General features: G+C 30.5%; 8 protein-coding genes across 8 annotated transcripts; 4 read left to right on the top strand and 4 right to left on the bottom strand.

Moving 5' to 3' along the window:
- Nucleotides 1-4,528: 4,528 nt before the first annotated feature.
- Isha (Insulator su(Hw) mRNA adaptor) lies at nt 4,529-13,244 on the bottom strand. The gene is made up of 18 exons (XM_076906247.1): nt 13,054-13,244; nt 12,053-12,181; nt 11,676-11,967; nt 11,412-11,599; nt 11,045-11,323; nt 10,839-10,982; nt 10,500-10,750; nt 10,172-10,381; nt 9,853-9,986; nt 9,528-9,736; nt 9,192-9,369; nt 8,815-9,126; nt 8,489-8,716; nt 7,795-8,069; nt 7,459-7,707; nt 6,756-7,219; nt 5,955-6,235; nt 4,529-5,446 (listed from the first exon to the last, which is right to left on the bottom strand). The coding sequence occupies exons 1-18, from the start codon at nt 13,081-13,083 to the stop codon at nt 4,827-4,829; spliced, it is 4,473 nt and encodes a 1,490-aa protein (XP_076762362.1). The 5' UTR covers nt 13,084-13,244; the 3' UTR covers nt 4,529-4,826.
- A 638-nt stretch (nt 13,245-13,882) lies between these two features.
- LOC143430198 (proteasome assembly chaperone 2) lies at nt 13,883-15,149 on the top strand. The gene is made up of 3 exons (XM_076906237.1): nt 13,883-13,900; nt 14,244-14,605; nt 14,683-15,149. The coding sequence occupies exons 2-3, from the start codon at nt 14,276-14,278 to the stop codon at nt 15,088-15,090; spliced, it is 738 nt and encodes a 245-aa protein (XP_076762352.1). The 5' UTR covers nt 13,883-13,900; nt 14,244-14,275; the 3' UTR covers nt 15,091-15,149.
- Nucleotides 15,150-15,276: 127 nt separating this feature from the next.
- Nucleotides 15,277-16,143, bottom strand: Tapdelta (Translocon-associated protein delta). Its single transcript, XM_076906238.1, has 2 exons — nt 15,708-16,143; nt 15,277-15,572 (listed from the first exon to the last, which is right to left on the bottom strand). The coding sequence occupies exons 1-2, from the start codon at nt 15,957-15,959 to the stop codon at nt 15,312-15,314; spliced, it is 513 nt and encodes a 170-aa protein (XP_076762353.1). The 5' UTR covers nt 15,960-16,143; the 3' UTR covers nt 15,277-15,311.
- A 455-nt stretch (nt 16,144-16,598) lies between these two features.
- Nucleotides 16,599-18,162, bottom strand: LOC143430150 (pleckstrin homology domain-containing family J member 1). The gene is made up of 2 exons (XM_076906160.1): nt 17,866-18,162; nt 16,599-17,689 (listed from the first exon to the last, which is right to left on the bottom strand). The coding sequence occupies exons 1-2, from the start codon at nt 17,954-17,956 to the stop codon at nt 17,208-17,210; spliced, it is 573 nt and encodes a 190-aa protein (XP_076762275.1). The 5' UTR covers nt 17,957-18,162; the 3' UTR covers nt 16,599-17,207.
- Nucleotides 18,163-18,676: 514 nt separating this feature from the next.
- Nucleotides 18,677-21,718, top strand: Mrgn1 (Mahogunin ring finger 1). Its single transcript, XM_076906085.1, has 9 exons — nt 18,677-18,914; nt 19,213-19,331; nt 19,399-19,658; nt 19,742-19,883; nt 19,969-20,172; nt 20,240-20,482; nt 20,561-20,721; nt 20,989-21,259; nt 21,400-21,718. Exons 1-9 carry the CDS (start codon nt 18,827-18,829, stop codon nt 21,574-21,576), a joined length of 1,665 nt encoding a protein of 554 aa, XP_076762200.1. The 5' UTR covers nt 18,677-18,826; the 3' UTR covers nt 21,577-21,718.
- A 329-nt stretch (nt 21,719-22,047) lies between these two features.
- Nucleotides 22,048-23,726, bottom strand: Rpl10 (ribosomal protein L10). The gene is made up of 4 exons (XM_076906086.1): nt 23,611-23,726; nt 23,436-23,463; nt 22,882-23,187; nt 22,048-22,429 (listed from the first exon to the last, which is right to left on the bottom strand). The coding sequence occupies exons 2-4, from the start codon at nt 23,456-23,458 to the stop codon at nt 22,099-22,101; spliced, it is 660 nt and encodes a 219-aa protein (XP_076762201.1). The 5' UTR covers nt 23,459-23,463; nt 23,611-23,726; the 3' UTR covers nt 22,048-22,098.
- A 68-nt stretch (nt 23,727-23,794) lies between these two features.
- Nucleotides 23,795-24,809, top strand: Med9 (mediator complex subunit 9). Its single transcript, XM_076906193.1, has 3 exons — nt 23,795-23,944; nt 24,406-24,511; nt 24,636-24,809. The coding sequence occupies exons 1-3, from the start codon at nt 23,841-23,843 to the stop codon at nt 24,774-24,776; spliced, it is 351 nt and encodes a 116-aa protein (XP_076762308.1). The 5' UTR covers nt 23,795-23,840; the 3' UTR covers nt 24,777-24,809.
- A 4-nt stretch (nt 24,810-24,813) lies between these two features.
- LOC143430171 (protein NCBP2AS2 homolog) lies at nt 24,814-25,254 on the top strand. Its single transcript, XM_076906194.1, has one exon. It carries the CDS (start codon nt 24,814-24,816, stop codon nt 25,063-25,065), a length of 252 nt encoding a protein of 83 aa, XP_076762309.1. The 3' UTR covers nt 25,066-25,254.
- The last annotated feature ends 527 nt before the right edge of the window (nt 25,255-25,781 follow it).

Consider the following 25,781-nt stretch of genomic DNA (forward strand, 5'->3'; position numbering starts at 1 on the left):
TTTACACTAAATGAGTAAAAAAATCGTGGGCTTTCAAATTGTTACTTTTAATTCAGATAAAGTTATAAATAAAGTGAAAATAATATAGTATGAATAACGAAAATTTCATTTTTGTTACGATATATAGTTATCGAATTTCAAAAAGTAACGAAATTTAAGCTATTTGTAATATAATCTCAGCAATCTTTACGCGTTCGTCGTTTTTCATATATATATATATATATATATATAATTTATGTAAGATATATATGTACATATATAAAATATAAATCATATACGAGGTATATACCTTTTAATTTTATATTAATAATCATAAAAAAGGTTATTTGATTAAAACATTTAAATGAACGACAAATTCTATTAAAAGAAGCTTTTCATGATTTATAATTAAAATTAGTTACATAAGTATAATTAAATATAGTTTATAATAGTTTATAGTATATAAATTTCTGTTAGTAGCAGTTATTTTGCAAATACATATGTACACGAAATTTTTATTATTTCAAGATTTACATGAGCAACGACTAATTAAGAAATCATTGTTGCTGCTGACTTATCATTTAATAATGATTAATTATATAGTAACCATAAAAAACATCAACATTTGCTCTGATTATATTGTAAATTTGCCATTTTCCCAAATGTACCAGACTTTACAAAGAATAATTTTCTATATTGGACCGCTCGTTAATATTCGTCGTTTTGGATGCTTTGCTGTGCAAGAAATCTAAACCTAATATTGACCACGAACCTTCCCGCATATGCGCACTAAAGTTTTTTCATATCGTTAAAATCAACATCAATAATGGATTATGAAATATACGTATTTGATTTGAAAAACTATTTTCAAAGGGACCAAAAATTACGTTACATAAAGCAATAATTGCGAATAAATAATTTGGTGCTTTGTTTATGAGTATTAAAAATATTACGAAGGTTGTAAGTGTGTGTGAGTGAGAAAGAGAGAGAAAGAGAGAGAGAGAGAGAGAGAGAGAGAGAGAGAGAGAGAGAGAGAGAGAGAGAGAGAGAGAGAGAGAGAGAGAGAGAAATGGATTTTATCATCATTTATGAAGTGATAATACTTATTCTGTTTAATTCTGTTATTGCTCATTACTATATAGTGCATATAAATGTTATGTAAACAGACATTTACATAAATGATCAACAACTTGTTCATGTACACAAATTAATCGCATTTTTTCTCCTTGCTCAATAAATCAAATATTTAACTCTTGATGAAGAAAAAAAAGAATGAAACTTTTCTCTTCAAACTCTGTTCTGGAGTGGTGCACGGGCTCTTTATATTATTCTAAACTTCGATACTCCTTGTTTTGGTCTTCTAATTACTCTAGTTCAAAAAGTTCACATATATATATATTACAATTTTCTAAGATCTTACATCCTGGACGAACTGAAACGTACAAACATCCGAGTTACGGTGTTCAAATATTTCAATGATGAATATTAATTCATCACTTATAATTTCATACGAAGCTTAATTACAATTCGGATAAAATTTATTATAAGGGATGCCAATCGTAAATTGCAAGCATCAGACACGAAATTAACTAATGAAGTACGAAACTTTGTTCTTCATTTAGCAACAAATATTTACTAAGTAATATTCTACTTATGCAAAATTATTAACTCTAATTATCTAATTAAATAACTGTGTCCAGTAACACAGTTACATACACTTCGAGCAATTATAACAGGATATTAGTCGTGCCGTGGACATAATATTAATTTTATTAATAAACTCAATGAATAAATAACGTTACATCAAATTCCGAATGTGTTCTCCTCTTGGAATGTTTTTAATCAATTCAATCCAATTCAATCTAATGTCTTTTTCGACCAATTCATACCACTCAAAAGGTATTTTCTAACTTTAATTTAGTTAGAATATTAAAGTTATATGATATTATCTTAGATCTGTTGTTCTGTTCGATTATTAAATTCTTTGTATAACAAATCAACATGTTCCGTTCATTACTTCATCATAACATAAGTTCGTCCAGAAAGAAAATTATTGTTCGATATAAATGTCTATATATATATATATATATATACATATATGTATGTATGTATGTATGTATGCATATAAATATAAGTTATAAAACACAACAGTACCTTGCACTTGTCGCTCAGTTTGAGCGCAAGCGACCTGGTGGCTGGTGTTCCATCGTCGTGTGGCGACAGAGAGAGAGACTCACGCATGTGAACACACGAGTATGAGTACTGTACAAGTTTCCAAAGCTGCTCTGAAAAGATTTCATTCCGTTCCGAATATCGTCTTCGTATTTCTGTCTATTTCTCGCTAAATGAACTCAATTGGAGTCTTCAATTACCAATTAATTTAAGTTCATTATTTCGTACGTTATTCGATATTCGGAGGAAAAATTTTTCAGATAAAAAATTGCATAGTTAATAAAACTAAAGTAAGTAATACGTTACTTAGGACGGGCTTAAAATTAATTTAAAGACTAATTTAATGACCGATATATCGTGTAGATAAAAATACTTTTTTTTAGAATGCAATTACAAAAACAAGTATAAATTTTCAAATAAACGTCATAACTGTACTTAATATTGGTTGATAATTATATCCACTGTTTTTGTAACGTTGTTCTTAGTAAATAAACATCTGATTTTACCTATAAACAATTATCTAAAATATTTAATGGAAAATAACAATTGTTAAAAGTATATAACATATTCGTTAATTATTGAAAATGATTGTTAAATTTGCTTAAATTTAGTTTGTAATATTATTCATGATTAAACTACGCAACTTTTTTCTGGAATACTTTCCCACAAGCTAATTGAACGATTTTTATTGCATTATAAAGAAAAATTGATAAAATTAAAAAATTGTTTAAGTAATTCATAGAATAAATAATAAGTGGAATTAACAAATAATGATTAGTCGTTTTGATTTTTCTATGAAGACTCCCAGGTAAAACTATTTTAAAGACAATTTTATAAAACGTATATACATATGTACCTATTTAATGTTTAAAGTTATATTTTAGGAAAAAGATGTAAATATAATTCCGGGAGCCAAGCGGAATGAAAGGCTGTAATTTTGCTTACGAAGAAAGAAGTTATATAGAAAATATTTATTTTTCGTTCGTTTGATTGAGCCACGCCGAACATCGGCGCTATATTATATATTCTCGCATTTCATCACTTTCTCTTTCTCTCTCTCTCTCTCTCTTTTATAATCATTTACACACACATGCATGCAAACTCTCACTGTCGTAACATTTTACATTCTCTCTCTCTCTCATACATACATATATATATATATATATACGTATTTATATATTTATATATGTATAATCTCTCTCTCTATCTATTTAAATATTTACGGTAATAGAATCTTGCTTACCCAAATCTATGTCTGTATACAATAATTGATTTTTTATGTTCATGGAACGTTCAATTTTTTTCATAAATTAAAGATGGTCTTTTTTACGTATATTTGTTTGAAACGAATAAAAATGATAAAATAAATATCGTATTGATATGTAACCGAAATGACTTGAATAAAATAAATTTAATTGAACCAAGGTTGAATTAGTTTAAATTTTTATATGATTTTATATTTGTTATTATTTAAATATAGTGGTATAAAAATTGAATTGAGAGATAAATATCTACATTAAAATACTTCGAACTTTTAAGATACACGGTTAATCAAGATCCTACTATTAAGATTAATCTATCTATACAGTATAATCAATTTAAATGTACAAATTTAATTGTTCGTTTGATTGTTGAAAATACAGAGACATTTGCAAATTGTTTGACACGGAACCAAACAAATAATACTAAAAGTTTTTATAATCTAAAGTCATTATTTCAGTATTTACATTTCAAAACAGTAATTCTCATTTTGCAATCATAAAAAGTGCATGTTTCATTCATCAAATATTTGTAGAAAAACCTTAACACATTATTATGCGTTATAAAAACATTTAATTAATTAAAAAATAATGATTTCTAGAAATATTAATTAGCGATGTAGAACACTCAAGTTTATTATTGCAGATGTTCTTTAAAATCAAATAAACTTTCTTGTATTTTCAAAAATCGAAGTAACATGATTAAATGCATATATTCAAATTGAATATATTGTACGTTTGTCCTACGAAAATACAAAAGTATTTACAATTTAATAAATAAGACGCCACTTGGAGTATCCACGGGTCATAGGTCCTGTGTTCACAAATCACAGCTCCTTTACATATCAAATCGATTAATTACAAGACCAATTGTTTGGAAATTGGAACATTGAACAAGAGGAATTTTGTTTTATTCAATCAATGATAATTGAATTATTCATGCATCTTGAATAATGTAAAAAGTGATTATTTAACAAAAAAATCATTAAATTCTATTAATTAATAAAAATGTCATCATATTTTCAAATATATATTTATAATATTATTAAATCTCTTCAAAGATAGTTTTGTAATGTTATGCATGAACTTCTTAATTTAAAATAAATAAAAATCTTGAATTTCTTTGATTTTATTTATTATAACTTTTTTATTTCATTTTCTTTTTTAAATCTGCTTGCAACAACAAAAAATAAGCTCATTGACATTACAAATTATTAATTTTATATAACAGCAAACCAATCTGTATAACAATCATCATCGATTGAATGTAACAATTATTTTAATGTTCAGCGTTCCATTTTTCAAAACTTAGTATTTCAATTCGACCCAATTTAGCTCGAAGCAACGAATTCTCCCTCACACCACTCCTCAGAGTAAGAAAAAATTTTAAAGAGAAAAATTGCTCTTTACTTTGGTCTAAGAATCCCTGCAATCCTCTTCTTCCTCTTTTTTCATTATTTCAACACCTTCCGGCTTTGCCTCGACCTTTTCCACAACTTCTTCCTTTTGTTCACTCGGAATTATTTCCTTCGTTTCAACTTCTTCCTTTTCTTCTTCTTTCACAATGATTTGCTCTTCTTTCACAGGTTCTTCTTTTCCTTCAGTACTCGCAGAAATTGATTCTTGTTCTTTCAGCTCTTCCATCTCCTCCCCGGATGGACTTACATTAGCCCATCTCGATTTTCGTCCCCTATTTCGATTTTCTCTATCCATATTCTGATTGTTTGGATGTTTATTACCACCCTTCTTATCTCTGGGATTATCCCTTTGCGAGTGGCTTTCCGAATCGGAAGACCACGAGCCAGGTGGAAGTTCTTGACTTCTCCAGGGAGCAGTAGAGTCTGGAGAAATGATTGAGGGTGGCGGACCCATTGGGCCAAAAGGCGGTCTGACGTGAGGGCGAATATCATCGAAGGGAGGTCTGAAAGAAGCATCAGGTTCTCGAGGATCGAAAGGTGGTCGGCGGGGACCAAAAGGCCTCATTCCAGGACGAAGAGGACGGGGACCTAAGCCTCGTGGATGGAACATTAACGGACCTAGAAAACAAAAACGTGTTAAACCTTTGTTTACCAATTTCATTACATTATTTATTCACTACCATACGTTTATAACTAACATGTAATTTGTAATTGGAGTAATTGTTTAGAACTGGAAAAAATCTTTGAGACATTTTCAATCCAATTACATTGCAATTTAGTTTCTTTTTTTTGTTAATTCTTAATAATATATATATATTATATAATGGTAAGATTTAAAAATGAAGAAATTTTCTTAAAGAAATCAGAGTACCGTTGTACCGAAAACATCTATAAAATTATAGCAAGATTAATCATCTGCAAATAAAGTAGACCAAAGATTAGATCACTTTATACCCATAAATATGTGTATTACAGGAATTTATAATTTTTATTAGAGTGGTTTGTGTGTACAACCATAAAATTAAAACTTAAGCAAATAAAAAAATTAAATATCAATGAAATATTATTTTTCGTTAATTTCCTTGCACATAATTTTCTTTACAAAAAATAAGAAAATGATTCATACCTGGTCCACGAGCTCCTAAAGGAGCTGGACGTGGTCCAAATCCATCAGGATGTCCAGGTCTAGGTCCTCTGGGTCCCATTATTGGTGGCATCCCAAAAATAGGATCAATTCCAAAGAATTCTCGTCTCCTAGGTTCAAAATCACCTCGGTCGAGGTGACCTCTTGGATCGAAACCATCTTGAAGCCGCGGATCAAAACCGTCTCGACGAATTTCATAATCAAACCGATCACGATCGTCAAGCGGTCTTCTTCCCCGTATTTCAGACCTATCGAATTCCTCCCTTTGGCAAGTAACAATGATAAGTATATTTTTTGGAAGATTTTAGAATATTGGCGCCATTTTGTGGCGCCATCAGAATATGGTATCAATGATCATTTTTGTAAAAGACATGCAATTTTATTCCTCTACTTCCTGGAAAATGTGTGCAGATGAGCACATGTACAATTAAATAATCTACAATGTTGTTCTATATTAATATTAATATCGGATAAATTATTTTTGTTAAATATTTCAATCATTATACGAACATATATGTAAGATATGAGCGAACGAGAGTAATAGTACTTTTAATGGTACTTTTAATTTCACAAATGCAAAAGCGTAATGTGACCGTTTAATTGTAAGTAGTGAATATTAACATACACATTGCTTTCGGAATTTAAGTAATATAATTAATTTGAACGAAACATGAGGAAGTCCAAAGAATTACTCATTTGGTCAAGTTGTTTTTATAATTTAGTTATGTTTACTTTGTTAATTACAAAAATCAAGCCAGAAATCAATATGAGGATGTATTTTACCTTTGCTCTCTGAGCGGGCCGAGTCTACCGAATTCTTCTACTCTTTGTTGGCCATGTATTCTATTATCAAATTCTTCCTGATATATTCCTCCTTGCAGCCTTGGAACATCCATAAATTCTTCATGTATTTGCGATCCTCTATGACCCCTTCCGAAGCTCTGCCTATCTCTTTGCTGCTGAAATTCTCTTGGATCTTGCGTGTTACGAAAATCTGGAGGACAAGCCGGGAATTCACCTCTTTCCTGAGGCAAACCAAACTTTGGTAAATCCATCAAAGAAGAAAGAGGTTCTCCGCGCGTTGATCGAGAATCATCAAAGCTCCTATCAGATCTATCCCGTTCTTGGCGGTTGCGAGGAATTATTCGATCGACACGATCTTCAAGAGGCAGTGTACCATCGGCCAATTGACGCAGGCGATCAGCTAGGCTCGGCTTACCATCCTTTTTGGGAGTAGTTTCGTTCTCCTAAATATACACACGTTGTTAACATTACTCAATAATTGAAAACACTGTAAAAACTATTACAAAACTAGATCCATAATTAATATCATTTCTGTCAATAAAAAATATTCAACAATTTAAACCGTTCGAATTAGCTTCACATTATTCTTGTTAATTTATAATACTAAAACAAGTTTAATGTTCATGTAAAGTTCTTGTTTGCATACATTTTATTTAGATTAAATTCACAAAAAAGTGATTACCTGAAGACTTTGCGTTTGCGGATTTCCTTCTCGATTTTCTCTGTTTTCTCTTTCTCTCCTATCGTCCCTATCTCTGTCTCTAAGATCTCTTCTGCGATCACGGCCTCGATCCCGCCCTCTACCTCTGTCTCTTCCACGATCCATCCTAGAATCATTACCTTCTCTATCTCTATGAGACAAATGTGTTTCTCTGTCTCTTCTTTCTCGATTTTCACGATCTCTATCTCTTTCTTTATAATCCCGATGTTGCTGTCACATTTAAGTTAAGTTAATTTCATATAGTGCAGTCTATGCCATAATAATATATAAACCTATTTACACAATGAGTATATTTACCTCAACCTGCTGATCAGATTCAGTTCGTTCTTCATTTTGTGAAAGTTGTTGTTCAGTCAAATTATTTTTATTTTTAATTCCGTTCGAACTTTGCGGCATTGCATCTTCCATTTCCACGTCCATATCATCGGCAGAATGTTGCTGTTGAGGTAGTTGCATTTGTAAAGGTGCTGAAGGTCCAACACCATACGGTTGACGTAACATTGGCAAATTGGGCATTCCTGTTTCTGTTGTTGGTGGTGGAACCCCTATTGGAGGAACGTTGTGTGGCATACCTGCAAAATAATGCACTTTCAACAAGATGGTCTTATAAAATCTTGAACTTATTTTTTTCAAAACCACTGTGAATAACCATTTCAATTTTTTGTTGTAATTAAGTGGAATAATGAATTAAGATTTTTTTTTAAGCAGAAAGCATGGATTTTTTTAATAGACAAAGTCTCTCCATAATTTTTTTTCAAATAGAACTTTGATTCATTTCCATATAGACCAAATCTTTGTACATTCATAATTTAAATTTCTGATGGATAATTAGAGCAACTGATCTCGTTGTCGTATTTAACACTTTATACTTGGGGAGTTAACGTTCTATCACCAGCACTCTAATTGTTTCTCTTTGTATTTTGCATGCAAAATACAATGAAAAAGCAACAAACTTACTAATTAAATATAATTTCAATTTATTTGTATATACCAGTAGAATTAGGTTTATCGGAAGGTGCAGCTGGGGCTGGTAATGGAATCTGTGTTAGTAAACCAACACCAACACCTGCTCCAAATGGAGAATTCACTGGTGGCGTCAACATGGTTTGCATCATTCCCGGCGGCCCTAATAAACTCTGCATATTTGGGGGTGGTACACCTATTGGGACATTCGGCATTAAACTATGTGGCATTGGTAATCCCATTGGTCCAAGCATACCTAAACAATAAACAATGATAAATAAAAATGATAAAATTATTACCTCTTACTTCAAATATTAATTGTTAATTTGTTATTTAAAAAATGCAGTTGCTTACGAGGAACTCCTGGCATTGTGAAAGCAGGTGGCATCATCTGTAATTGTGTGTTTGGTGGTGGTAAAAGTGCAGCTGATGTAGGAGGTCTAATTGGTGGTGGTTGACTCGTATCGATTACTTGTTGCTGCTGTTGACCTTGTTGCTGATTTTGCTGTTGAGATTGTTGTTGTTGATTGCTAGTCGTAGGCTGCATCACGTTCACCATACCATCTGCCAAATTTGGAATTCCAGCAGCTGCGACCAATGCTTGCTGTTGGAGATGTAACTGTTGCTGAAGCACATCTGTGTTTGCTCCGGAATGCTTTAATTTACCTATAAATTATATCAATGATTTAGAACTATTTAATACAAATTATCTTAAAATTAATTTAAATTACCTTTCAAATTAGGAGGCAAAGTATCCTCGTCAATCATGCCCCCTTCTTCCAACAGTTCTATATCCTGGTCAGTGACATTAACTAATTTATTCCACGGAATATAACTAACTCCTAATTCGACTTCCCAGTAGTCTTTCCATTCCTTTCCTTTTACTCCTTTGCCTGGTGCCCAAGCTAACTAAAATATATTAAACATTCTATTATTCTAAAAAAAAAATTTGTTTCATTATCACTTTACAAGGCGAATAATGAAAATTAATGATTTAACTAGTAAATATTTTTTTTACAATCATTATTATCATTTAATACATTAAAAATTATTAAACGTTAACTTACAGTGATTGCTTTCCCTTGCATTTTATGATTTTTAAGCTTAGTAAGTGCTCTATATGCATCTTGTCTTCTATTCATACATATAAAGGCGCACCCTCTAGGTGAAATTAGATCTATACTGACAATGTCACCAAATTCTCCGAAAGTATCTGAGAGTTCTTCTTGGTGTACCAACTTTGAAAGATGCCCCACCCAAAGAGTAGTACTACAAACTGGAAATAAATGTAATAAATTCAGTAAAACGAATAATTGATAAACAAAGGAATTTCTCTAATATAACATATATATAACAAATGTATATATATGTAAAAAAAAAGACATATATTACCGCTTAATTTATCTCTCACAATTGGTGGCAGTCCTCGTTTACGTCTTTCCCTTTCCTTCTCTCGTTCCTCCTCGGTCATTTTTTCCCGACTATCATCGCGTTTCCTATCACGACCTCTATCTCTTGAACGAGATCTGTAATATAATAATATATTTAATTAGCTTAGTAATTAAATGTTTTTAATACGTGATAATGTGTTATAAATTAGTACAATATATAAAAAATGTAGAATAATATTTAAAATTGTATGTAATGGCTATTTATCACAGACCAATGTGCATGTATTAGCTCCAAAGCAAATAAAAACATTTAATGTTACCTTCTTCTCCTAGATCTGCTTCTTGATCGAGATTTTCTGTCTCTGTCTCGATCTCGATCTCTATCTCTATCCCTATCCCTATCTCTATCTCTATGTCGCGGTGATCTAGACCGACTGTGATGTCTGTATCGATCAGGCGATCTACTTTGTGACCTCGTATTCTCGCAATTTACAATTTCTACACTGCTACTATCTCGTCTTGCACCATTTCTATGAGTAATAAACAATAGCATTATAAATTGTTTCAATTACTACGAAGAGTACCAAGTAAAGTTCAATTAAAATAAGCATTAAATTTAACGAAAAAGATTAGGAAAATAATATTTACCCAGAATAATCTTGTGTGTCTTGCCGTTCATCAAGAAGCGGGCTTTTTTGATTTTGATGCACCTGCTGATTGATCTGCCTAATATTTGATAAAGGTTGAGAGGCATATGGTAGAGCCGGTGGATAACCAGGAGGCGGTTGACTCATGTCTTGCATGACTCCGCTACTTACATTTGTTGCATATGTGTTTTGTTGACTTGGTTTCATAATATCCGAAGGTTTTAATTCACATTCCGATGCAAATGGTAAATTCTATAAAAAAAATTTATTTTAATTAACATACTTAAACTTACTGTTTACTTATATAAACAAAACAAATGATATTTTATTAATAACGTACAGGAACAGTTTGAGCCAGATGCTTATCAAATTCTTCTTCCTGTTGTTTCATTTGTTGAAGTTTTCGCATTTTTTCTTCTGTTTCATGCTGTGATGAAGTACTTCCTTGCATTGTTTGTTGTAATGTTTGAAGCTGCCTCAAAACCTATTTTATCAATTAAATATATTAATATTTCTATTAAACTACACCAATCGAAACAACTGTACCTCTGGATTTGTTAAAAGAAGTCCGAGACTCTCTAAACTATTTCCAGTAGAAACAGCATTATGTTGACCAGCGTTAGATGTTGCTGTTGCTGCTGGTGAATTGGCAACAACGACATCATCATCCTCTTCCTCGCCGTAATCAAAATCTAAGAGCTTTTTATCAAATTTAACAGAACTCTTTTGTTCATTTGTAGACTCTTGCTTCTTTAATAATAATTGTTGCAAATGTTGTAACTGATCAAGGAAAGAAGCATCCACTTGGCTTGAATTTGATTGCACCTGTAACAACAAAATTAAACTCACGTTTATTTTAGGAAAGCTATAAAATAAATAACCATAATTATAAAATAAAAAATCTATAACTTACTAAGAGTTTATTAGCATTGACTATATTTGCTGTCTCCATTTTGGTTTGTGCAAGCCAAGCAGGATCAATTGACTTCGCAGAAGAAAATAACTTTTGATCCTTTACTGCATTTTTTGCAGTCAAAGGTGGGGTTTTTACGGAAGTTCCAGTATTGCTTGCATTATTTGTTGCAGAAACATTCAGTGTACCTACAATTAGTAACAAATGTCAACTTAATTAATTTTATTTAATTTTTATATATTACATTATAAAACTATATTTTACCATTGGTGTTAACTGCTTGTTCTTTATGTATTGGATGATTTGGATCAGCAAGATCAAATAAAGGCTGTATAACTTCGGAAGGAAAGACTGCATTTTTTTGCCAAAGATTTAGTACTCTTATTACTTTGCTCTTGTCTTCCTGGGGACATTTTAAAAGATTTAAAAAAGTGGTTTGCATATTCTTGGCAAAGCGTGGAGCAAAGACATCTTTCTCTACTCCAAACTGATGTCTGGACTGGCGTACAATTGAATCTATAACGTACAATCCAGGCACTTTGTATTCTGGCTTACACTGCAACAGAAAATTAATAAGTAACTATATTTATTATATATTATGCAATTTAAATATAATGGTTTCCTTATTTGTTGTAACTCACCTTTTGAATGAATTTCTCAACACTTTGCACAACATGTTTGTAGAATTTGATTGCCTTAATTGCGCCCCTTGTCAAAGAATTCATTTTAGCTTTAGAAATTGGCGGTTTGACATCGTACAGAGCTGAGAGCTGGAAAAAAATAATATAATTATAATTTTTTGTTTAAATCTATATTTCAATTACTGAAGCCCATCATTTTTCATAAATATGTAATAAATATATATTAGTAAACCTAAATATAACTCAAATGAAAAAAATAACTATATGCTGCTATTTATGCGTGTACGATGTATTTGAATTTTTGGCAAATATTAAGATTAACACATACAGTAGTTCTTTATTTAAATTTACTGAAATAATTCAAAAGAAAGCCTGATATTGGTTAATGTATCAATTTTTTATGAAGACAATTTTTCTTCGTACATATCAATCCAAACACAATTGATATAAATATTAATTAATTAAAGGGAAAAATTTTAACAGACCTTTTCTATAATTACTTCCTATTCTATTAATAACATTTAATAAGTCTTCTTTCTATTATTTTTCCTCATCTTTTTCATCTCTACTATTAACTCCAAAGAAATACATACAGAAGAAATATTTATCTTCCCCTTTCAATCAAACAAGTTACAAAAATTCTTCGTATAATAACAATAACAATAACAAAATATTATGTTATGCATGATAAACATTGGAAATCACAATAAAGATTCTCTTTAACTTCTCTCCCTCTTTCTTACGCGTATAGATGATCTTTCCTTCTCTCTTACACAGACTAGAAATCAAAGCACTCTTCGTGCACGAAAGTGATTTGAATTCTCGTATAACAAACAACAAGAACATTGAAACGAGCATCCTTTTTCAGATCTATGTTTTACAGCTGTATCGCATCGAACCTCGGGAAAGGTACCAAGAAAAGAGGAAAGGGAAAAGAGAAATGAGAAAAAAAGAGGGAGAGTCGGCGGGCTAGAAGAAGAATCAAGAGTAAGTCGACTCACCTCTGCGTTAAATGCCTTAACCGCCTCCATTCTGACGAAGGTGCGGAGCACCAAAGATTTGCTATGTTTCACAGGAATCCGTGATTCTTGGGACGTTCAATGTTTTCGCGATAAATCGCATGTCTTAGCTCAGGGCGCACTGTCTAGCTGGGCCATGCCACTCAAGATGGCGGCGCTATTTCCCGAAAGCCATCGCGGGGCGGTGATGCGTGACGTCATATGCCGCTGTGCACAGTCGGTAAGAAGTTTCGCTTCAGTACCGATCGTCCTTCGCCAATCAAAATTTAGAAAGATAAATATTAAGCAGAGACTCGCCTGAGTTCTATAATTACTATACAGATAGGCATTTGCTTTTTTTTAAAGGTTAATTAAATGTTTAGAAAACATATTACACCCAAGGAAATGTTCTCGTATGAGTTTAGTTGATATGATATTTTCCAAAAGTTACATAACATATAAATAATATAAATGTACGTATACGCAGAATATTTAATGTTATGGTTTAATTTCATGTTTCTATATTTTAATTATCAATTCAATGTTTCTAAAACGTAAACGTTGATAATTGCGAGTTTTTCCAATATTTTGTATTACGTAATTTACATAAACAGTTTTCTGGAAAATTGGAAAAGGCATTCTTTGACGAATTTTGTTACAGTTTCGAAAACAAATTTCTTATGCGAATTATTTTATATACAATATACAGAATTATATTATATGTACAGGTATATAGGTGCAATATAGGTATTTGAACAATTATCTATATAACTAAAAGTTGTAAAGACAGAAATACCAACCTTGCCTTTCAACCTATTTAAAATATTTCAACTAATCATCATTAGTACCAGTTAGTATCTATAATTACAAGGCTAGAAGTTTAAAATCTTGTTTATGTTTAATAATTTTATTTTCGTGATCACGTTACTGCTCATATATGAAACTATATAATTACATAAAATCTTTATCGAACAGCTGAAAATGACTATAAAAAAAAGTGTCCGATATGCAATATAATAACTGTATTGTAGTGATGACTTGCTAACAAATTTTGAATTTATTAGTATCATTAAGAAACAAAGCGATACAACCGAGTGCTATATTTATTAAAATATTTCATTGCGTATATTCGTATAAATTATAAATTGTGTTTAATGTATTGTAAATTATATTATATTTTATTAATTAAATAGGGCAACTATATCCAATTATTTATTAAAGGAAAATGATAAAGATACCAGAAGAAATTAACCTCGAAAATTACACTCTATTACTTCCGTCAGTGGCTGTTGGAAATGTTGGACAGTTATGTATTGATCTGTTAATATCCAATTTGAATTTACATAAAATTGGAAGCTTATGGAATTCTATGTTTCTTCCAATCTGTGGACTAGATCCTTATGATAAAAACTCTACCTCAGTTTGTACCACAGCTGACTTTTATCTTGGAAAATGTAATATGATACTTTTACAACTGCGTTCACCTTATGTTGGTCATTCAAATGATTTTTTTGATCAATTAGCACAATTCATTCGACAAAAGAAGATCAGCAAGGTAGAACACAATGGTATTATAATATTATAAACATCAGTTACTTAGTTTTCATCTTAATGTAACGAATATTCTTCCAGACAATAATTTTAACCAGTAGCTATGATTATGAACGTAGCGATAGATCAGAGTCAAGCTTAAGGTATCTGACATCAGACGAGTCTTTGTTGAACAATGAAAAACTTCTCGAGAATCTTCCTTGGAAAAGACATGTAAAAAAAAGTGCAACAGAATCTATAGAACAGTATCATATTTCCGGTGGTGGATTTGCAAATGGCCTGTATCAGTATCTTAAATTGAATGAAATCCCTTGTACAGTACTCTTTTGTTATTGTTCGGAAGGAGACAATGTTTCTGACGCACTGATATTGCTCAAAGGTTTGAATCAGTGGTTAAATTTATTTAAAGATGGTACCAATAGCAGTATTAAATATCCACCATCTTGGGAACATTTTTTTGGTAATCCACCTTCCATTGAAATGTATTAAATTTGGTATAAAATTATATTTTGTTAACACAGAGTTTCAACTTTTCCAAAATAAAGAATAAATAAAAATGGGTATTATACAAATTATGTATCAATGAAGAATATAAATTTCTTGTATAATTGATGTAAACAGATGTAAAATTAATATTAAACACTATATTTTCTTAAATTAAAGTATAAAATTACATAATTTTTTTAACAAATCTATTGTTACAAAGATATTCAAGCAAGAAGCTTGAACTTAGAAGAAAAGGCAGAATATGACACTAAAGCTGCTAAAAGAACAGCAAGAAGTTCTGAATTAACCCAAGGCCCTAGATATACACCTGGATTATTAAGCACTACTACAGCCAAAGGTTTCACACTGCTTGGATCCTCTCCAGTCCTTAACGCTTTACGTATAGCAGCATATCTTTCTTCGTCATACAGTTTTATATTGTAATCTCCAGAACGTGCTTTCTTGACATCTTCTGTCCATGAAACCTGTAAAATTATGTTCGTTGTAAATTTAATTCACTTGTTTTGTAGTTAATACATCATTTCAATTTAACATAAATTATATTTTAAATTTCAAATTTACTTTAATTATACAAATATGTAAATGAAAAATTTCAATACCTGATATTTGTTATCAGAACTTAATCTGGCAGCTGGCAACGATTTACCATCCACTTCTGCATATAACGTGATGCCCTTCACACCATTACTGCACTTAAGTATAAATTGTGTTGTAAATGCAACATTTGTCAAAATTGTCGCGTCCTCCGTTACATATGCAGACGCAACAACCTCAGGCTTTTGACAAGTTTCTGCACGAATTTCGGAACTTCCACAAATTATTAAAATACAAAGAATTATAAATCGATTCATCGTGTTGTTTTAAATTTACTTTAATTGATAATTTCTTTGAGGTATTATTTATATAAATAACTTATACGTTAACAATCTCTAACGCGTCTTGTTACTGCCGGGACTTAAATCGTGTTAGGTTAAATGATAATTGTACTTACGGTCTGTTTGTAACGACCTCTTTGATGACGCGTGGATATATTAAGTTACACGTGGAAAATCAGTTGGAAACAGTAATGCCAACATATTTAAAAAAAAAGAGAAAGAAAATGACAAAATTACACAGTGCATCAAAATATTATGATACTTGTAAATCTGATAATATATATACTGAAATAACAATTTTGTATTACAAGTATATACTTAAATATATGTAGATATTTTCTATGTAATTGTTATTTCGTTGCTTATTATAAAATTTATATTGTTAATTCTGATTATAAACTATTTTTATTTCACTCCTCAAAATACAATACCAATGTCATAAAAATTGTATTTTATATTATAGTACTTAGTTATTAGTAAGTAGTATTAGTTTTCTTCAACTGAAATCAAAGTTCAATTATTTATTTTCAACTATTTGTGTACAGCAAAATACTGATTTAAAATTAAATTTGCAAGGATATATATTCTATAAACAACAAGATTATTCAGATAAGATACTTAAAAAAATATGTTTTTATTCCAATATCACAAACACGTATTAAGGATAATAGACATAATAAAGAGTATTTGGTATATAAATACTTAAGAAATTTGTACACGAGGTAGAGAATATGGACCAAATAGAACGGTTGTTCATTTCTCACCCATTACAAATTCTTTAAAAATTACATTCAGTTCACTTTTACTATAAAATATCTTACTTATTAGTATCTTATATAGAGAGAATCTTTCAAGACTTATATATTAGTCAAACAGTTATTCAAAAAAGTTATTTTATGTAAAAGCATATGCATAAAACTTGTTTGTATGAAAATAAATAATAAAAGTGTTGTGTGTCTGTGTTATGTATTAGACTTATAATTTTAACAATATGAATGAAAATAGTCAGTAATAATATAACATCACCATTTAGCTGTAACGTAATACAAACTACTGACATAAATAGCATAAAATTTACACATTAACTACAATAAACAGATTCTAAAATTCAGCATTTCTTTTGTACCATGATTTAACTATAACTCTATAATAATTATTATATAATCAAATGATGTTTAAACTTTGGACTACGACGTAATGAAAATTATATTTAGGATACTTGATTTAAAATTCAATTAGGTTTATTTCTTTTGTTACTGTAGTTATTGCTGTTGATGTTACGACTGATGTAGTAAAGGAGCGTACATGAGATCGAAAAGTTGATGCTGGTTCCCATGCCTCGTCTCTAATAATTCCCTGATTGCGTGGATACATAAGCAGAGGATCCTTTCCCGTTTTATTGCATAATTTCTCCTGAAGCACTATCAAACGAAATCTCCAATATTCATAACTCGCTTGTTTAAGCGCATTGACCCACTGTTCCACTTGGGATTCCGAACGACCGCTCAGTACGTGTCTTTTTTCGTACTCATCTCGAAATGCTATACTAAATGCGAACACACCATCGGACGCAGCGTCAAGATTAATACTATAATTTTCTAAAATAATTACACCAGCTGGTTGTCTAGTATCAATTTGTCCTAATTCGTTAATGTTAAAGTAAAACAATAAATTGCACCTTAATTTAAACCATTTCTCTTTGAATCCTGAAACACAAATGACATAAGCGTTACGAAACAATAATACATCCAAGTTCAATATAATGATACGTTATAATTTGTTAAATTATCTATCGTACAATTATGTTTCAATTAAAATAATTAGGTTATAAATTGTAATATACTTTTAAGTGAATCTAGACACAACTGTTGATTAAACTAACCTGACTTATGTGCTCGTTTATGATTCAGACGGCCTTCGATGTCAGCGGGTCCATTACTTGCTTCTGCAAGTTCCTTTTCGTTAAACTTCATGACGATAAAAAAATTTATTTACACTCTGTATACTCGTCCGTTACATAAATGCTATCGCATAGTTCTAATATATATACATTTCATATTACTTTCCTTCGCTTTGTTATTATTTTAACTTGTTTCATGAAAAAATTTGGTTACGTTTACCGAAACTCACTTTCAAATTGTCTATATTACGTTGCGCTATTTTGCACTCCATTATTATCTATCGCCCCTTACCGACGTTCAGCGTCCTCCTTTTTATTTCAAGTATGAATAGCGAAAACCGATTACAATGACGACTATCGAAGAAGCGTCATCGTGCACAACACGTACACAACAATGTAACGTGAACGTGCTCGTGCATTATTAAATGTCAACTACAAACTTTACAGATTACAGTGCTGAAAGTTTGAAATAGCGCGTTCTACATCACAGTCTGAGAAACATGCGTGCATATCCGTCGTACCTTTTCAGAACTTATTTTCACAATTCTTTATTTCTTAATCAGATACCTTGTTTTCTTTCATATGCTCTGTATCGATGTTACTTTCAGCGAACGCACTGTACATGTAAATAGAACCGACGAAATCTAAATAAATAGATTAATTAATTAAATTGGCCATCCTGAGATACGTACATGTGTTGTATTTCATATGTTTTACCTGCGATGGTGTAGAACTGTCAACTGTGTAAATCATCTGTCAAAATTGTAATCGTCAAAGTATTTTTTATTTACTGTTTAATAAATGCGAGTTGCTTCAGATATCCGCAGTTTGTGTATTTATTAAAAGTAAAGAATCGTACGATTCGTTTCACGTATGAGCGAAGTTTATTTTATGTGGAAAGAGCAAGGAAATTAGAATTGTTTTTAATATAATTAAACGCGCGATGGGCTCGCTAACAAGTCGACAGAATGCTGGCGTCGAAGAAGTTGATATTGTTTCGAATCATGCATACAAATATCCACCACGTTCAGGTTTGTTTGTTACTTTAAAGATATTTTCATAAATTAAATATTATTAAACTGCGATTGTTTATATAGATTCATACTTTACAAACAGAATTAAACAAATGGAACTTAAATAGAGATTTGTTTTATCTTCTCCGTGGAATATTATAATGTATACTTTATTTTAAATATTTCATATATTTTGGGTTATCTTTTTAAACATTTAACTATTCAACCCATAAGCTAGTTATATAAGCAAAGTTATTTTTATCTTGATAAATTGTATATTAATATTAAATATTATTTAGTAAATTTTTGTTATTAGGAAGTTACTTCGGTAGTCATTTCATAATGGGTGGCGAACGATTTGATACACCGCAACCAGAAGCATATCTTTTTGGGGAGAATGCAGATTTAAATTTTCTAGGAAGTCGTCCAACACCTGTAAGAGATAACATTATGTAATGTATACTGTATGTGTGATTAGAAAAATATATCATTTTCGTTACAGTTTCCATATCCTCCGCCACAAGCTAACGATCCAACGAAAACACTAAAAAGTTTAGTAAATATAAGGAGGGAGTCACTTAGATTAGTTCGCAATGTTGATCAAACTTCTACTTCGCCACACAGTGTAAAGCATTACGGGGATGGTGATATCGATAAGAAACCGAATCGTTATAACATTGAATTTACATTTGATTGTGATGTAAGATGTGCGATTACAATTTATTATTTTTGCACTGAAGAAGTAACAACGAAAGGAGTTACGTATGTAGATGTAATTAAAAAACACTGGCACATTATATGAGGTATTATATATGTAACAAAAAAAAGTATAATTTTATTTGTAGGTACATACCAAGAGATCCTTCCATGAATTCTGAAACATATTATTATAAGAAAGGTGCGAATCAATTATTTTGTCAAACATCACATGTGTTCGATCCAACAGCCTATAGCAAAGAGGATTTATTATACAATGCTGATAGGGAAGTATGTACGTTTAAAATATTTATATTTTACATTTAAATATTGTTTTAACCAAGTTCTTGTTAACAATTCAAATTACCATTCGCAGATAATACCAGTGGCAATTCATTGTGTAGCAGAGGAAGGTTCAGATGAACCAAAGCAATCTCATACAACCATTGCAGTTGTTGAAAAACATTCAGATGGAACATATGTATTAAAAGCTCTTAAACAAAAGCTCTATGTCGATGGTCTTTGTTATTTGCTTCAAGAAATATATGGAATAGAGAACAAAAATGCTGAAAATGCAAAGGTGTAAATATATAATCAATACTTTTAATTTCTATATTTACTTCGTAATAATTCAATTTCTTTTTAAGCAACAAGGTAGCGATGAAGATACGGATGATAACGGATCTGAATGCGTTATTTGTATGTGCGATGTACGAGATACTTTGATACTACCGTGCAGACATTTGTGCCTATGTAACAGTTGCGCAGATTCTCTTCGATATCAAGCTAACAATTGTCCAATATGTCGAGCACCTTTTAGAGCTCTTCTTCAAATTAAAGCTCTTCAAAAAGCAACTGGAGCTATTATATCGAATCCCCCATTACCAGAGGTCAATACTTGTTTATACGTGTAAAGACGTGTAAAAATTTAGTTTGCATTAAACTGGGACGAAATATTCAATTTTTAGGGAAGCTGTGAAAATATTCCAGCTGGATATGAAGCTGTATCTCTGATAGAAGCTTTAAATGGTCCATACATTCCAAGAACTGCTGTTGTTGCTCCAGAATCACCAGACACACCCGATACAGACACAGCCAGTGCAATTCAAGCAGCAGAAGCATTAAATAGGTGAAATACATATATTAACTCAGAAACACGAAATTAGACTCACGCTAATTCGGTTCATTCGTACAATATAGATTATCTTAAGGACACACAACAAATGAAAATTAAACCTGTTGCATGCCCGTGAAATCATCAATTTGCGTCTGTCGCAAGTTCAATTCGCTTATACGTTCGTACATGATTTAATGTATTGTTGAAACGTTCAACAATAAAAAGGTTTACACGTTTAATACCATTTATTCACATTGTACTTTACATATTTCTTAAAAGATCTATCGAACGTACACCTGTGTCGAAACATACATCTTCAAAAGAAGCAGATATATCTGCAAGAACAAGTGGAACCGCATGTCCCACTCCAGAATTTCGGATGTCTGTACTATTAGCAAGAGATGAACATTCTGGGTCACAGAAAGATCTCCATAATCGATCTCCAGCAACGAGGATAAAAACCTCTGGACACTTACGAGAAAAAGCAGCATTACGGTCACGAGATACACTTAGACTTGTCAATGAAAAACAGCCAGTCTCTCTGTATGAGGTAATCTATTGATATTGGATTTTTAAATTCATTTATCATTGAATTTTTAATATATTCTAAGATCTATATACTAGCTGTGACATGTGCTTTAAATAAAATATTGGTATATCAATTTTGTTTAAATAAATGTATCTTTACAGGGGCAAGGACAAGATGAAGATAGCGAGGCAGAAAAACTATCTCCGTTATTAGATGCAGCGACCAGTACAGAGGCACTTGATACACATGATCGCGGAATATGTGACATAGATATTGACGACGAAATTCAAAATACAGATAATGTTAATAATGCTGACATTACATGTCACTCACATTAAAACAAATATGTTCATACGGAAATATCTAATCATAACATCAATTTCAAAATATGTATTTAATTAAACTACCTTTTGTAATATAAAATCACCTTAAAATTCTAATTTTTAATTGTAAATAATATATTATAAATAACAGAAAAACTGTTTGGTGATGATTTGTTCAAATTTGCATGCATAAATTTATCCACATAATATTCTCTACTATAAAAATTCAAGTCACTTATTAAAACTTACATCAGTTTATTTCATGAATATAATAAAAAGGAATAGTTGTTTTTTTTTCTTTACTAATCCCTTTTTTAATTAATATAATAAATAAATATACCAAATTCCGCGATGGCTATTAAGAGTAACTTCTAAAAAAACGGTAACTTCCGCGCGTAAAAGAACGAATTGCAAAAAATAATTTTTAAGTAAACAATAATATAATATGAAGATAAACAAACTTTAGGGTAAGATTAATAATACGTATTCGTTTTTAATTGATTTAATGAAATCAATATTCAAAAAGTTATCTTTTGTTTAAACAACAGCAAGAATTTTTCTGAATTTCTTCCATTCTTCAAGAGGTCCATGTTCAGGCAAATATTTGACATTACAGCCATCTGGAGCCAAACGGCCACCCATCTTTAAGTCTTCATATTCAGCACGATCGTACTTGGTGAAGCCCCATTTCTTTGAAACGTATATCTTCTGACGCCCAGGGAATTTGAATTTTGCACGACGCAGTGCCTCAATTACGGCAGCCTTATGGCGATCAGATGAACGTACACTCATAATAGGTTGTCCAATGTGTACTCTAGCTACGGTACCTTGTGGTTTACCAAAAGCACCTCTCATTCCTGTTTGGAGCCTTGAAAAATAAAAAAAACAAGAAAATAATTTAATCAAAGCTAACTACAATGTATTCTGTAATTTAAATATTATAATACTTTCGCATTGATTCATTATCTGATTATATCTATTTGAAATTTCAGTACAATATCTATAGAAATGTAAAAATACTATTTCCTTCCCTCTAAGCATAATTTATTGTAGTAGTAACAACTGTTTGTGTGAATATCTTGAAATCAAATCATCAAAATCAGAGAAAGATAGTTAATCTACAATTTTATCTGATATTTTAAAAAAATTGTATTTCAAAATATTTCAATCTGTTTTTAAAGATGTCATCATTTTCTTAATGATGTCATCATTATATTAAATAGGCAATGTATCATATTGATACATGATAAAAGAATTGGAATTGCAATTCCTTAAATTAATGGTTACTTAATAAAAATCTGTACAATATTATTGACATACCTATCAGCTCCAGCACATGACAACATTTTGTTGATACGAATAACATGGAATGGATGTAATCTCATACGAATGTGGAACTGATCTTTTCCAGCATTTTTCACCATGTACTTATTTGCGCAAATACGTCCAGCTTCAAGGGCTTCAGAACTGAGCTGTTCATATTCATCAGACACCAGATGTACACATAACGGAAAATCTTCTACGGAGGCCTTCTTTTTGCCAAGATCAAAGATCCTGATTTTTGGATCGGGCACACCTCTACAGAATCTTGATTTGGGATACGGTTTGTTCTTACAATACCGATAACTTTAATGAAAAATATACAAATTATTTATGTGAGAAATAGCTATAAACAAAGAAAAACACTGTATAATCGTAATAAAATTAGCGTGCATAATAATCCTTAACCTCAAATGTCACAAACTGAAGATTTCTACAATTATTTATAATTTATGTCAAAATATAACGAATGTAGAAAACAGACACTAAGCAATCGTTTGTTTTATTTATTTCAATGAAACATTAAGAAGTGAGTAAATTCGTATAATACATACCATCTAGCTGGTCGGCGCCCCATACTGGCTATCAATAATAAACAAAAAATATTGTGGAATTAAAAAAATAATACTTGTACAAACTTACTTAATAATTAAAAATTATATTAAATAGCAAGATGCTCGATATATTTTTGGATATTTTACGATTAAGACGAGTGAACGTAAACACTACCTTGTGGTTCTCAACGATGTTAGACAAGGAAAGAATCGACCACACTGAACTGAGTCGCAAGTGAGGATCACGAGGTTAGTCGACAATCAGAAAATTTCCTCGTTAAGGGAATCTTCAATCGACGACGTTTTTATGCGAACGTGATTTAAGTCACGAGAGGGGATGGAAATATACAAAATTGTTATACGTATATATTGTACAGATAAAGTAATATTAACTTCTAAAATGTTATGATGGAATCAGAATTATTAGAGGAGGCCCCTTTACGTTCACAATTTACTGTAGACGACTTGGACATCGAAATACTACCGCTTATATACGAGATAATTCGGAGGTATGCGACTTTTAATACTGTAACAATTAGAGGGATTGTGTCGTGCTGTTATCATTTTAAGTTACAACAAAATAAAAATGTAAAATACCTAACCTTTATGAACGTCTTTACGTTAAAACGTTAATCTAATGTAGTTCATATCACTGTAGTCTTCTTACTTATGTGATTTCTAAAAATATTTTGGTCAACTTAATCATCTATTAGGTTAACGTTTTATTTGTTTATAAATATTTGTTCCACTGTTTAATCGTAACTTGTACGAGTGTAGAAAAATACTGTAGTTATTTTAAGAACGTTTAAATATTAATATATTAATGCATAATTGCACGTGAATCTCACCATACATGTATACATGTACTGAAATATTGAAACCGTGCTTGTTTTAAATAAAACTTGTTAATGGAAAAGTGTACTTTTATTACACAATGTTTTTATTATTTGCGCACTTGATTTATTTTTAGTGTTGAAAAAGATCCGCATGACACTACTCAGAAAGCTAAAGAATCTCAGGATACAAGTCTAAAAATATTAGAACTACAAAAGAAGTTAGATTCTGCACGAGCGCAGGTATACGATATACAATGTTACAATAAACAATAATTTAGAAGTATTTATTAGTTTGTTAATCTCTTAAGAAGATAATCTACAAAAATTATTACAAAAAAATTATTACATTTCTTATATTTTACAGATTAAAAGATTACCAGGAATTGAATACAGTAAAGAGGAACAACTGCAGAAGCTTGAAACTCTTCGTAAACAACTTAGACTAAAGCGAGAGCTTTTGTTGAAGTATCGTAATATGTGCACATTTGAAGTTCCAAAAGTATAAATTTTTCTTTCCTGCAAAAAAGACAAATTATATAAATATGGGTATTATCCGTATATTACTTACATATCTAACGCAGAATGAACAGTTAATAAACAAATTAGCAGATTCAAAACCAATCAGGCGCTCTGCACAATTTGTAGCATATTTGTTAATGCAAAGTAAACAGCGTAATATATATATATTTATTAACCGTGAAGAATTAATTAAAAAATTAGAAACATTTTCACAGAAGCTTAAAAATAAGTTAGAAGATGTAAAAAGTGATATAAAGAAAAATCAACCAAAATGATCTTTGTAAAAATGCGTAGCTGTAATTTATTGTGGACTTGATGTAGTTGCAAAAAATTATGACTGTAATAAGCGCTTTGTAGCAATAAAAAATATGAATATTTAGTTGTTTATGTTATTATTTAATCTAATACAAAAAACTGAAGCTTCTGTATTCTTTTTCTAAATATTATAACGAATGAATATGATATTACTTAATTATATGTATTTTATACAAAATTTCATACTTTTATGTTGTAACTACTATATATATATATACTGTAACTAAAAAGTGTAATTTAATGGTTTCATTTCTTTGTGTTTGATATTGAATATAACATTTTTTACAATATAAGAAATAAATTTAATAGAAGAAATAAGTACATATGTTTCTTTTTATATATAGATTATATTTACTTAATAATATTTTAAGAGATACACCTGTGTTTATAAAAATAAAACACTTTATGAATAACAACGTACATTTCTTTTTCTACGTTTTAAAAACGTTTTTAAATTTTTAATAATTTATTCGAAATGCTTAGTGAAAGACAATTTGTACTCTAATAGGGTTCTGAAAGCACGATGTGCGTTACAGATAATAGTTTAGGGGCTTTTCCTAAATTTCTAAATAGGGCAAAAAAATCGTAATCTTTAAGAATATATGACCCCACAATTATATAAAATTTCCATTATTTAAACGAAATAATTTTATAAATGTTTCAATATAAATAATTA

This window comes from Xylocopa sonorina, chromosome 13 (assembly GCF_050948175.1).
Source record: "Xylocopa sonorina isolate GNS202 chromosome 13, iyXylSono1_principal, whole genome shotgun sequence".
Taxonomy (NCBI): domain Eukaryota; kingdom Metazoa; phylum Arthropoda; class Insecta; order Hymenoptera; family Apidae; genus Xylocopa; species Xylocopa sonorina.

Excerpts from the sequence above, each read along its gene's own strand:
- Isha (XM_076906247.1), bottom strand. The coding sequence starts at position 13,083 with ATGGAGGCGGTTAAGGCATTTAACGCAGAG. Across the intron at positions 8,717-8,814 it reads CACAATGCCAGGAGTTCCTC|GTATGCTTGGACCAATGGGA; the intron begins GTAAGCAACTGC and ends TTTATTGTTTAG. Across the intron at positions 7,708-7,794 it reads AATCTGATCAGCAGGTTGAG|CAACATCGGGATTATAAAGA; the intron begins GTAAATATACTC and ends TAAATGTGACAG.
- LOC143430198 (XM_076906237.1), top strand. The coding sequence starts at position 14,276 with ATGATAAAGATACCAGAAGAAATTAACCTCGAAAATTACACTCTATTA. Across the intron at positions 14,606-14,682 it reads GACAAAAGAAGATCAGCAAG|ACAATAATTTTAACCAGTAG; the intron begins GTAGAACACAAT and ends ATATTCTTCCAG.
- Tapdelta (XM_076906238.1), bottom strand. The coding sequence starts at position 15,959 with ATGAATCGATTTATAATTCTTTGTATTTTAATAATTTGTGGAAGTTCC. Across the intron at positions 15,573-15,707 it reads GTTCTGATAACAAATATCAG|GTTTCATGGACAGAAGATGT; the intron begins GTATTGAAATTT and ends ATAATTTTACAG.
- LOC143430150 (XM_076906160.1), bottom strand. The coding sequence starts at position 17,956 with ATGAAGTTTAACGAAAAGGAACTTGCAGAAGCAAGTAATGGACCCGCT. Across the intron at positions 17,690-17,865 it reads TAAACGAGCACATAAGTCAG|GATTCAAAGAGAAATGGTTT; the intron begins GTTAGTTTAATC and ends TTTGTGTTTCAG.
- Mrgn1 (XM_076906085.1), top strand. The coding sequence starts at position 18,827 with ATGGGCTCGCTAACAAGTCGACAGAATGCTGGCGTCGAAGAAGTTGAT. Across the intron at positions 20,722-20,988 it reads GCAGCAGAAGCATTAAATAG|ATCTATCGAACGTACACCTG; the intron begins GTGAAATACATA and ends ATTTCTTAAAAG. Across the intron at positions 21,260-21,399 it reads AGCCAGTCTCTCTGTATGAG|GGGCAAGGACAAGATGAAGA; the intron begins GTAATCTATTGA and ends GTATCTTTACAG.
- Rpl10 (XM_076906086.1), bottom strand. The coding sequence starts at position 23,458 with ATGGGGCGCCGACCAGCTAGATG. Across the intron at positions 23,188-23,435 it reads GGGCGCCGACCAGCTAGATG|TTATCGGTATTGTAAGAACA; the intron begins GTATGTATTATA and ends TTTTCATTAAAG. Across the intron at positions 22,430-22,881 it reads TCATGTGCTGGAGCTGATAG|GCTCCAAACAGGAATGAGAG; the intron begins GTATGTCAATAA and ends TTATTTTTCAAG.
- Med9 (XM_076906193.1), top strand. The coding sequence starts at position 23,841 with ATGATGGAATCAGAATTATTAGAGGAGGCCCCTTTACGTTCACAATTT. Across the intron at positions 23,945-24,405 it reads ATATACGAGATAATTCGGAG|TGTTGAAAAAGATCCGCATG; the intron begins GTATGCGACTTT and ends ATTTATTTTTAG. Across the intron at positions 24,512-24,635 it reads TAGATTCTGCACGAGCGCAG|ATTAAAAGATTACCAGGAAT; the intron begins GTATACGATATA and ends TATATTTTACAG.
- LOC143430171 (XM_076906194.1), top strand. The coding sequence starts at position 24,814 with ATGGGTATTATCCGTATATTACTTACATATCTAACGCAGAATGAACAG.